Source organism: Prenolepis imparis, unplaced genomic scaffold (assembly GCF_030444845.1).
Source record: "Prenolepis imparis isolate NDT839.2.m4 unplaced genomic scaffold, iyPreImpa1.0 SCAF_8, whole genome shotgun sequence".
NCBI classification, from domain to species: Eukaryota; Metazoa; Arthropoda; class Insecta; order Hymenoptera; family Formicidae; genus Prenolepis; species Prenolepis imparis.
This window is the reverse complement of record NW_028141166.1, coordinates 8,763,938-8,777,070: the sequence shown is the minus strand read 5'-3', so window position 1 is coordinate 8,777,070 and position 13,133 is coordinate 8,763,938. Positions and strand designations below refer to the sequence as shown.

The window sequence follows — 13,133 nt, the reverse complement described above, 5'->3', positions numbered from 1 at the left end:
CAATGTATCAATTGTTCCATCTATCACGAGGTAATTTACATAGTTAGAAGAGAATTAACAAAAATGAGTGTGTAAATGTTGTTAATATCACGGTAGCGCTTACTGGTGCGGCAACAACTATGCTCTGACGATTACACGATCTGAATTATTCACAATACAATCCGAGCGTAATGCGATCACACATGCTATACATTTTATCAAGAATTAATTTTCATTCGGAGAACCATAATTAATAGCAATCTGTAAATAATGAGCAACAATAGCGAGAAAATAGTAATATACTGAACGGAATACAAGCTGGTTATTGATTATCATCGATAATGGATGTAAATAGAAGGAGTGAAATTCAAGGGGTTGAGGGATAATATGCCAAATCATATACGCGAGAAAATTTTGTGAGATATATTTGCATATGGCACACATTCATTCAAACTGCATTTCACATATTATTAGATTATTACATCAACTAGACATAATGGAAAAAAATAGCATAGAAACTACAGAAAATGCTAAAAACGCAACGTAAATGCATTTTAATGAAAATTATTATAATAGGACTGAAATTACATAAAGTAATTCCGTAGATTGGATGAATCTTTTCAAATTTGACATTTTTTTATTTCTTTTTTTTTCACGTATCGGTATCAGGTGGCCGCGTCAGGTGCGCATTAACGTGACGCTATAAGATTCGAAATGGCAGGGGCAATCAAACGTTCTGTCGCGAACGAACCGTGCGATATTAAACTAAGATTTCTATCCGCTTCACACCTCTCGGCTCGAGTAGGTCCTGTTATTCTTTCGTCTGAGTGTTTTCCTAACGCATTTTCCACCGTCGTTGAGCGGATCAGAGCCGGCACGGAGTGCGAATATTAAATCGCATTATCCTCTACGCGTCCTAAATTAAAGTATCTATACGCGCGAGCGACTTTTTTACCAAAAATCTCGTAATCTGCGGTGTCTCTTGCGAGACTCTAAATTTTTCTCCCTCCCCCGTAGTGTTGAAGAGACGCGACCTCCCTACGGTTTCGTTATCCAACTTATAAAACCTTGGAAAATTGAAGTTTCCGTACTATTAAGTGGAATTAACCTTCCTGGTGAGAATCTTAAGATTCCGATTCCGCCAACTTCGCGCGTACTATCGTTGGAACTTTGCGGCGGAACTCATTGCGGCATTCAGTCCGCAATTTAGATTTCTCATTAAACGTTGAAAATCACCGATGGATGCACGCGAGTTAACCGTAGACCCGCTCCTAGACTCGTGCTCGCGCGCTCGGACTTAATTATTAGAGGTTGTTAGCTTATCGTGTAACGTACATATATAAGGTACACAGAAAGTAATGACAGAGAACGCGTGTCCGAGCTATCGTTGTAATCTATAATCATTATCTTGACAACTGTGGATACTTGACATATTTGGTTAAATTCTTGTTTTGAATATTTAAAATAAAATTAATATTATATATTTTAAAAAGCAAATTGAAATATTTTATTTTACTTTTGTTATATTTAGTAAAAATTGTAGATTTTTAAAGCTAAGATTGAAATACAATTTTCTTATTTTTCTTATACTAGAACAATCCAAGCGCGCGCGTAGCGTGCGCCATTCTTTGGTTTTGTATTAAAAAAATAATATTAAAAAAAAAATTATATAAAGTTTATTTAAACTCGATTAATATTTTTTTACAGAAATCAGTTGATTAAAGCGTTAATTTATAATAATTAAATTTTAAAATAAAAATATGTTATAAAAATTAAAATAGTAATATGTTGTAAATAATATGTTATAATACCTTATTTTCGATTAATATTTTTTGACAGAAATCAGCTGATAACTGTCAAAAATATTATTCCAGTTTAAAGTATTATAATATATTATTTAAAACATATTATATTATTTTAATATGAAAACATTTTTTCTAAACTGCATAGTTTATGAGATATTCGACACACATATGTATATACATAATTTGAATATTTTGTTTTCAGATCAATGTGTGCTGTGTACTACAACTCCGCTATTGTACGTATCGGTGAGTCATAAATTATTTATCTTATAGCATTTCTATAGCGGTAATATGGAGATGTATATAATATGTTGAAAATATTAAAATAGTAACATTTTAAATAATGTTATATAATATCTTACTCGCGATTAATATTTTTTGACAAAAATCAGCTGGTTATTGTCAAAAATATTAATCGAATTTAAAATACATATTATAACATCTCTTTCTAAAAAAGGCATGTTAAGGCGATTCTCGCAAGTATTGTTGCATCTTTTCCGCGATGCTTATTGACTGTTTCGATTCGCATTGTGCGTTATATTTGTAGCATCGAGAGGCTGTCATCGCGAGGGTTAGTAGTTTAACAGTTTGTTCAAAATAAAATTAAATAAAATAATATGTTTTAAATAATATATTATAGTACTTTATCCGCGATTAATATTTTTTGACAGAAATCAGCTGATAACTGTCAAAAATATAAATTGAGTTTAAAGTATTATAATATATTATTTAAAACTAATATCATTATTTTATTTAATTTTATTTTGAACAACCTGTCAAACTGCTAACCCTCGCAATGACAACCTCGCGATGCTACGAATATAACGCACAACGTAAATTTTGACAGCCAATGAGCATCGCGGAAAAGCGACAACAATAAACTTTGATATATATATACAAGTATCGACTTTACATATCTTTTTTAGAAAAGGAAGATGCTTGGAATTAATTTGCGACATTGTTTTTGTATGTTAAAACTGTCTGAATGCAAACATTCAAATATTTCCCCCGCAACGAAAGTGTTACAATAGGAATGTCCCACATACAAACGAGCTAAGAAAGCTGTAAGACTGTTAATAAATTCTGCTTAAATTTGCGAGAGCTAATTGCTTTTATACCGCAAATTTATGAGATCTCAAGCTATTGCTTAATATTTCTTTACCAGGGAATAATGAAGACAATAAACATCTGCCTGGGTACAATCTATACATTTTCGCTTTCGGCGACAAACACGAACCCTCAAATATAGAGACATTAACCGAACCTGAACGTTCGCGCTATGAGCTCTGTGCACATATTAGAAACTATATTCGTGCGAAATAGCGGTGTACCGAATATTGTTAGCGCTACCCTTAAACCCTCCCAAATATCTCTACCATATAGAAGATTTACATTAAAAGAGATAGATTTACTAAGTATTTATTATTTGAACATTGAAAAAAAATATATATCTCCTAAAAAGAAAATATATATAAGCAATAATACTTTATTGGGAATCTTTCTCTTCATTATATAATTTTTCAAATTTCTACATTATATCTATTCGTGTGAATCGTTGAAGTAAAATTGATTATTGTAAACTGATACCATGAACTTTGATATTTCATCCGTCAATACATAAAATTGTGTAAAATTTCTATTTATTTATCGTATTCGTTAATATTCAATATACATAATTTTTAGCGAGACTCTGGTAAAAATTATCTGCTTATAGCATTCAACGTATTATTTTATATTATTATATCCATTACGAATCAAAAATATATTATAACAGTCACAGCAGTAATAACGAATTCAAAATTTCAATATCTGTTTTTAAATTTAGAGACATTGTAGTTTGTTTCCCGTTTTGATTTTTTAGGATTCATTTATTTACGTTGATTTTCATTGGAAATATTGATAATGTTTAAATATATAAAGCTGAAGTTAAAATATAGAGATTAAATATAAATAGTGCGGACTAGAAGAATGTGTTTTTATTTATCTTTATGTTATAAAATTTACTTGCGCGTATTTTATCGCATGTCGTGTATCTTAAAGATCAAATATTCGATCGCGTCAATTAAACATGTAAATTAAAATAAACATATACACGTGAATCTAAATCTATTATAAATATGTGTTATAAGATGAGCCGATTCTATTTTATAAGAGTTGATTTGCGAGTTTACGTTGTACCATAACAAAAAATTTCTGTTTCTAAACAATTATATAGCGTTTTTTGAAGGAAAGTTTCACATAAGAAATGCCTTTGTAATTATCGTACGTGCGACTGTTATAAAATACAAACTAAAATCAATAAATACCCGCGCAATTGAACAAGAAACTGTACGCGCGGCTATATATTTTTCCAAGTAAGTTCAGTATCTTTGTGTCATGGCACGATTAAATACAAGCAGTCACTTTCGATCCCGCGAGTCTAAAACGTATGTCTCACGTATACATTGTACATGTGCGTGCGACGCCACTCGCATTTGCCACATTGCAGAATAATCTATGGGGATCCCACTCGACATCGGTTTCCGCGTCAGTGGCGTGTGTGTACGTTCGACGCCTTAAAATATTCACGAGATCAATATTCCGCACTTGTCGCGGATATACGATTTTAGCTGACGCGCGAGGCTTCTCGTGAGAATTTCGGCAAATAGATCAGACACCGGCGCATAATATAAGCGTTGATACGCTATCGCGTCGAAACGAGCTCATAAATTCATCGATATCCAAAAATCCCGTGTGTTCGCATTTACACTGGAACATTTTACATAATTTCATATAATTTTATATAATTTTTTATATAACATTTTATTTTTAAAATAATTTATATCTAAAAAATTATACAATATGTTATCTAATATTTTAATATATAAGAGAATAAAATTTCAATTTTACTGATATGTGTTTAAAATATCGTTTATATTTATATCAAATATCGTGGAGCTACGAAGGCTCTATACATACATACATATATATAGTCTTCTAATTGATTACAACATAGTTCCCGAAACAGGTGCGGGCCTAATGGACCCGTCTGCCAGACGGAGGATTAAGTGACACGCGATGAAATTAAATGCCGTTACCTCTAAAGAAATATACGCGCGATCGATACAGATACGCGTAGTATAAATATGGCGCTACCAAGGTCCGAGAGATGCGCTTTAGATCGCCACACGGGCCGATGATAAATGGCCGAGTTAATGGCCGACGTACTATTAATGAGAAAAAGGATTTGTTGTTGATGTCGGCAAAAATGAGAATCAACGTAAAGAGTAGAGGGTAGTAGATGTTTAAATTAAGTTTTTTTGCTCCTTTTTATTAAAGTCGACCATCGCGGTTGTAGTATAGGATCTGACTCTATATTTCATGTATCATATATTAAAGAATTCCTCTCATTAATTTTTATTTATGCAGTTTGCAAATACATTTATGAAACGTTAGAAATATATATTTCATGTATCATATATTAAAGAAATCCTCTCATTAATTTTTATTTATGCAGTTTGCAAATACATTTATGAAACGTTAGAAATATATTGTGATATTTATATTGTATATATATATTACGCGATCGAGTATTTGATTTTTTAAGATACACGACATGCTATAAAAAACGCGCAAGTAAATTTTATAACATAAAAATGAATAAAAACATTCTTCTATAGTCCGCGTTATTTATATTTAATCTCTCACCTCTATCAATGATATATTTTTTCGCGTCCAAAAGGAGTCAACATACTTTATTTTCACGACTGATTTTTCGTTACCATAAAATCTCGCCATTTAAACGAGATATTGATTAATCGAGTGATTAATTTTGTACCCTCGTGGTCGTTTTTCAAAACGTAAGGCATGTTGCATAACTTACCTCGTTATCGCGCATCCGGCGGATTCCTTGGCATCCCCGATAGCATCGATCGCCGATCGTCGCATCCTCCGCGCTGATTCCGGAGCGAAATCCGTATTGAGCGCACTGGAGTATCCGGCCATCGTAGTTCCGATTCCCATAGAGCGCGCAAGCACTATACAGACATATCCTACGTGGATGAATTCGCCGCGTATAAGCACTGGCGTACGTGTGTATGTATATATTATTCCGTGCACCAAACAAACAAACAAACACCTTTCGCGGCCGAAGAAGAAAACGTATAATCCGCGATAGGGTAACAATTTCGCGGGGGGGGGGGGGGGTCAACTGTCACACGTGTTATACACGTCGCACACAAGCACTCACTTTTGGCGCTCGAGAAGAGAGTACGGATTCTCGCGCGCCGTCGCTCGTTTCTCTTTCGTTAGAATCGCGAGCGGACAGAGCCGGACATAATCTCTAAAGACGTACCCCCGATCCATCCGCGTACACGATATAAAATACACCCTCGCACTCACACCAACATTACCGAATGCACCACTAGTGTGTCCACTTGACGCACGAGGAGATGGTATCGTCAGGACGAGATCGAAGCACCCACGACTGCGAGTCCTCTTGGTGGCGCGCGGCGCTCACCCCGCGGCATCACGACATATATATCCGCGCGAACGCGATCGGTCGTCTCGGGGGTTGAAATCTGACGAGCGAGACGCGGAGCTGCGCGAGCGACGTCCCTTCCGTTGCACGATTAGACTCTTCCGGATCCCAGCGTTTGGATATCCACTCGAAGAATCAAAAGAAGAGAAAGAGAAAGAAAGAAAGATAGATAGATAGAGAGAGAGAGAGAGAGAAAAGAACGCGCGCGGTTCTCGACGTCGTTGACGTATCGTCAGGTGAGAAGGATGGCTTAATGAAAGGGGTGAGACGAGACGGGATTCGCGTCGCGTTCTTCGCATCCGACCCGCACGGCAGACAGCACGATACTACTGACGGTCCCTACGCGGAGCGTAATTCCATCCCCACCTTGCATCGCCTGCCAGGTTACCCCTACTAACGGCGCCGTTGCTACACGCGTCCCTTATCCCCTCCTTGATAATAGGCACGCACCGAGAGCTATCCGGAGCGTGACACACGCTTACGTATCTGGTGGGGGCTACGGTCGCGTGGCGGCAACCGACTCAGTGGGGGCAGATGAACTTGGCGGCGGCGGCGGAAGTGGAAGTGGTGGCTGACGACGCATGCGCACGCCACGCGCCGTACGTCGCCGCCACCGCCGCTGCTACCACCGCCATCGCCATCGCCATCGCCGTTCGTCGTCGTTGTTCCTCGTTCCAACATAGAGATGCATCCGTAGAGCCCTCGTGAAAATCTATGGTAAGTGCATGCGTATGTAGGTACGTACGCGGCCGCGTACAACGAAGGCCGCGAGAGTGCAGGGACCTCTCTCGACGGCGATGCTGCGCCTGCCCTACCTCCGCGACCGCGGCGAGGAGATGCTAGGTTAAACGCAGCTACGTGACTTCTGTCCGGCCGGAGGCGGGAGGGCATTATACGGGGCGAATTACACGGCGCATCGGAAAAGAATCCGTGCGACTTTCTCGGAGTTTTACTGCGGGAAAGATTATGACTTATCGTACGGTATAAAGTGTAATAATACCGCGGAATGCCATCGCGATATATACACGAGAGTACATATACTAGATGTATACTATAGGAGTCGTTTGCAGCTTCCTGCACTCCTCTTTAACAGTTGCAACGCGAGAATGTATCATTATGTGTCTTTTTCATATTTGCGAACATCATCGCTAACAAGCGCCACGAATGTTTTAATGTAAAAGACTATTATTTCTCGACAGCCGAATTAATGGCTCGAATCAATATTTATCAATCAAACCCGCATTTTCTTTATTTAAATAAAGCGCTAGTAATTATAAATTAGACACCTGTGGTATTCAGCCGCGTCCATTGATGTTGTTACATTGTTGTGCAATTATTCGGAACGTTATGATATTAAACTCGACGTTTAAATATTTAACATTCGTGGCATTTAACTTGAATGGAATTTCAATCTCGCTCCACGCTCAAATACATCGTATTATAAATATGTCGAATCGCGCGAGAGAGCGAGATTTTCGAGAACTCGTCGAAGGAGAGACAGGACGAGAGACGCATCTATTTACAAAGCGTCCGCTCATTTATCGCACCGGAAATGCACACGTATAATATATCGCGCATATCTCCTTTGCAGCCTTCGCCAGGAAGATTGGCGAAGACTGCAAAGGAGTGACTCCAAGCAGAAGAGATGGCGGTGCGAAACTTATGTTCCCTCGAACAAAGCGCGTTCTCGTACGCGCTTCTTGATCTCAAACTCCTTGCGAAATTATATCCAATTGCGTGTGGAGAAATAAAGTGAATTTCTCCCATACACGCAAAACACATTCGGTTTTTATTTCTTTCACAAAAAAAAAATCAAATTATTACATATATTGCGGTTCAATTTTTATGCGTTTGACGCATAGTTTCAATGACATGCGTGTCATGCCAACAAAAATAGCTACATTTTATACATATACTTTTTCACATTTTTCCACGTAACGCAACTCTTTTGTACTTCAATGTGTTTCTTTGCAATATAACAAAATGCATTGTCGATTTTTTATTGTTGTTGAAAAAAAAAACCTGACAGAAGCGTTACACGCAGATTTGCAATTAGTTTTTATATTTTTATACGTTCAACTGCTAAACGAAACGGTCATTAACGTTTGTGTTAGGAACGAACGTTATTAAGCCAATTCAATCACGAGGATAATTCCGAGTAAATCTTTCAGACGTTTAATAAAGAATTTGGAGCACGAAGCAATATATAGAGTGAGAAGAGGGTGGCGTGTCTTACTCGACGCCGCCGACAATGATAACGGAACACGACAGCGCCGGCTATTACGTGCCTCCTCGAGAAAATATCGCATCGTGATCCCGAAAGCCTCCCATTGAAATTTTAATTTTATATATCATGCTAACGACGCGGGTGGATAGGTTCGCACGTATATTCTACACATCGAATACTTTCTCGTTTCGCGAGTATATATACATATGTATATACGTACGTTTAAATTATTCGTTAAAATATTACCGACTTTCGCGCACGATTGATCAAGATTTTATCGCATCAGCGTGGCATCTTGACAAGCGCGATATTTGTCGAATAAAAAGTGTATTTCGTGTCGATCGGTTGATGAGATCTATTATTTTTTCTTTTTTTTTTAACGAGAGTATGAGTACTTTACACGATACAATATATATTGATGAAACTTTAAACTTATTTGCCAAGTCACAAACCACAAGTCGCATATCGTCGACGAAATCTATTCCGTCAGATGTGCCAGCAGCTCGCATCTAACGGAATTGGACTAATAATTAATTTATTCGGCTGAATAAATTACATGCTAATTCTCACTTCTAACGTCGCCGCGCGACGACGCATATCAAGAGCCATAGAGAAAGAATTATGAAAGGAAATGCGCGTGTACGACATGACGCGCGCTTCGCTCATTCCATCGGGGAAGTTCGCTGGAGAATTTGGGATATGGGCTGTGTAGTCTTGCGCGAGAGGCATCTCATTCGACACCACAGACGGTAATAACGAGAGCGCCCGGCGGCGCGAGGCTACGTGCTTCCTCCAGAGAATATTAATCCGTAATGCTGAGCTCTCGGTCTGCTGAATCTCTCTCTCTTCCAGCTCCTACTATATCAGATACGAAAGGAAAGCACGAGCGAGGCTTTCCTTACGAAACCGAAACTTTTACGGCAACGCAAATCACGAGTTGCTCGATCAATTTTTCGTCCGTTTCATTTTTCAAGACTTTAATTTTTTTTTTTTATAACCCGTCGATGCTATATTCCCCCAAAAACATGGAAATAAATTCGTGGAGGTGAGAGTAAACGAAAAAAAAAAAAAAAAAAAGAATATCTCCGTTATTCCGTAAACTATACGATGCATTTGACTGCCCTGACCGAGCTCCCTTTGTTTGCTCGTTCGTTCGTTCAGATTATACGGATGCGCATTCATGTACCGGCACACGGAGCAGGTGCAGGACCGAAGAGAAGAGCGAACGACCGAACGGATCCGGTTCGGGATAAACGCTACGCGAATCCCCTTTCTTGTTGGCTTGTCCGCATAATATTGAACTAGCTTAAGCCAGTCGTCGGAGTAGCAAAATTAAAAGAGAGAGTTCGTTCTTTGCCTCACTTTTTTTTATTTACCGAGAAATAAATTATTATGACTGACGGAATCGTCGATTCTTTCAACTAAACAAATCTATCAGTTCATTTTTTATTTTATTGGACATTACAATAATAATATAATTTAATGCTGCCTTGTATAACAACGCGCATTATAAACATCGCGCAATTACATAATAACTGTTCAATTAACTTGATATCTGTTTGAATAATTTGTATATAACAATTTGTATATAACAATTATTTTGTTACTATTTATTATTAGTGTGAAAAACAGAGATATGATCCATCAAGGAACGTGACATAAGCACGAGAAAGCTTTTAAAACGCTAGGGGATATCCAAAAAAGTTCTATCCTAAAAATGATCAAACCATGATTGTTTTAGTAGATCAATGAACCGTATGAAATTCCACGTAATTATCCGGAAGTAATGTCTCATCGGGAAGCGTAACGCCTTCACAGTCACTGTTAGCTTAATCGGGACGGCTTCCCCTTTTAATTCCGCGTAATATCTACTCCGGGAACCACCCCTTCTTCAAGGAAATTTGCATTAACTGAATGACAGGATGTAGACACGGGTGCATGACACCTTTTTATAAAATTATTTGTTTTTCTAGATATCAAAAGTTTCCGTAAATTTTTTTCTATTAAATTATACGTATATAATTAATAAAGCAGAAGTGTACTTCAATTCAAGCTTATCAGTTTTATACTTTAGAGTAGAGAAATATCTCATTTTATTCTCCCGACACATTTGGGTATATATGTTTGTCTTGACTTTATTTTAATACCGAATTAATAATTTATATATCAAGCACTTGTTTTTATCCAGCTATATTTACTTTATTTGAATTTTTGATTTCGAGCTATTAAGGATTAAATCAGGAAAAAAGATCTCACAGAACCTTCTTCTAGAGAAACTTTAATCAGAATTTCTCATCTACTTAAATTTTCTTTCAAAACATAATAAGCTCTATTATACTTAGAAAATTAAAAGAATTTCTGTTAATAGAACTTGGCCCATTTCAATATAGGTCGTGTGCGCACAATTGAACTTTATATTCTTATATATATAATAATACAAAATTACATAATTAAAAAAATTCGTATATAAAATTTAACATTTAAAAGTTTAATTTTTATATATTGATCTAAATAATTCTAAGGCTTTTTTTCTCTCTTAAACACAAGATTGAAATATTTTATATATTATGTATTTCTCTATATATAAATATTTTATATTTTATGTTTCTCTATCCCTCTCTCTCTCTCTCTCTCTATAAAAGAATATTAATTATTATAAATGTTTTATTATAAATCTTTTTAATATTTGTAGTTAAAGTTTAGAATATTTTATATGCGCTTTATTATCAAATAAATCACTATCGTAATCAAAAGAGAGAGAGAGAGAGGGAGAGAGCGCAATATTAATTAATCTTACTTTAGAATAATTAATAAAATGTAAGTAATATGAGAGAATGATTAAAATGATATCGTACTCAATTAAATAATAAATAAGTTATAAATTGCTTACCTCACAGTTGCTTCGCTATCGTCATCCAAGCTTCCTTTTTCTCTCTTCTTGTTCTCACTCTTTACTGCTTTTTTATGGCACTCACACGAAACTCATTCGCGAAAATATTGTTAATTACGATCGTGCGCACTAATCAGAATATGATGATTGCGCGATATTTCGACATTAATCGCAAGAAACGCGCATTTTATTTTATGAGCCTATCAGAAGCCAAACTAATCAACTTCAGTTTTTGTAAATTTCTTAATTCTAGTACCCGAACACGTGTGTGATTAGTGTTCTGGTACTAAAATTAAGAAATTTATAAAAACTGGAGTTGATCAGTTTGGCTTGTGAAAGGCTCACATAATGAGAGAGCAGCATGAAAGATATGGTAAGTTACGATTCGCTCGGCACTCGAAAATCGCACGGCCAAATGCATGCATCGTCGCATTTATAACGCTTATATTTTATGGAAACTTTATCTCGTATTATACATATAACAAAAGTGAATAAATATACAAGTTGGAATGAAAGATAAATATCCGCGGACGGCGATATTGGAAAATATATGTAGTTTAATTTGTCGACTTTTCGCACGATAGAGATTTCGCGAAATATACATATGTATAATTAATAAATGGTCGATATATCACGAGGCTTTTTTTAAATTACTTAATTTGACTATTCGTGTATTATTCCGCGTTTTGAACCACATTGCGTGAAAATGTTATTTAAGTCGGTGAAATCCGTGACACGATATTTTCGTCGCCTTGACATACTCACGAATCGTAAATTATAATATAACCGTACGAAATTACATTTTTCGAGAGATACGATGACAATACGCGGTTCGCTATTGTTGATACGACTTTGTTATTTACGCGTGATAGGGACTGGAGAGATAATATTGCACTCTATATTGTATCGCATTATCGCTTGAACTACGATGGCAATAAGTACTAAATGTATTAAGACGATTGTATAAGACGTGTATTTTCGGACAGTCTCCATTGCATCTTAATCATTCATTAATTCAACTCGCGTGTTAAAATATTTGCTTGCTATTAGAATAAAGTTGTCATTTGAGAATTCTTTAGTCATTAATGAGATATTATAAGTGAATAACGAATCAATTCCGAATTGACGTCGCCACGCTTTGAATACGCACGATGTTAAGTACATCCATAAATATTTAATCATCTGTTATACTATTTGTCAATCATGTAGCAAAATTTCGATGCCTGTATATCGATGATTGATGGTATATTCCGTGTGATTTATTTCATTAAAATCTATTGCGCGAGTAAGCGACAAAATATCGGAATATTATTTTCGGATATTTATCTTTTATGTTAGTATGTATACTTATGTTATAATGCAATCGTATATAATTTGTTAACAAAAGGTAGCATCACCATAGCGAATAACGCAATATTCGAGAGTATCGAGATATTATTCCCATCGCACAATATAACATTAAATACGCACGTAATTAATATCGAGAGTGTCGTGCGATCGTCTATATCTTGCTGATTAGTGCGCGCGCGATCGTAATTAATTCGTGAATGAGTTTTCGTACGTGTACCATAAAGGAGCAGCGAAAGATAAACAAGATAGGAGGGGAAGGAGGAGCGATGATGGAGCAATCGAGTTGAGGTGATCAATTTATAATTTATTTTCTTTATATATTTGTTTTTTCTGTATTGTTTGATTAATGAAAGTTTATCTCTT

General features: G+C 36.2%; 1 protein-coding gene across 4 annotated transcripts in view; it reads right to left on the bottom strand.

Annotated features, from left to right (window-relative positions):
* Nucleotides 1-13,133, bottom strand: part of LOC145939671 (irregular chiasm C-roughest protein) — a 201,450-nt gene that overhangs the window by 133,461 nt on the left and 54,856 nt on the right. For 3 of the 4 annotated variants that reach the window (XM_083044151.1, XM_083044152.1, XM_083044153.1), the window contains exon 1: nt 5,647-6,669. The exons of the other annotated variant lie outside the window; for it this stretch is intronic. In XM_083044151.1, the coding sequence (XP_082900277.1) occupies nt 5,647-5,786 (140 nt within the window). In that variant the 5' untranslated portion in view covers nt 5,787-6,669. Of the gene's footprint in view, nt 1-5,646; nt 6,670-13,133 lie in introns of those variants that run through there. 4 annotated transcript variants of the gene reach the window in all.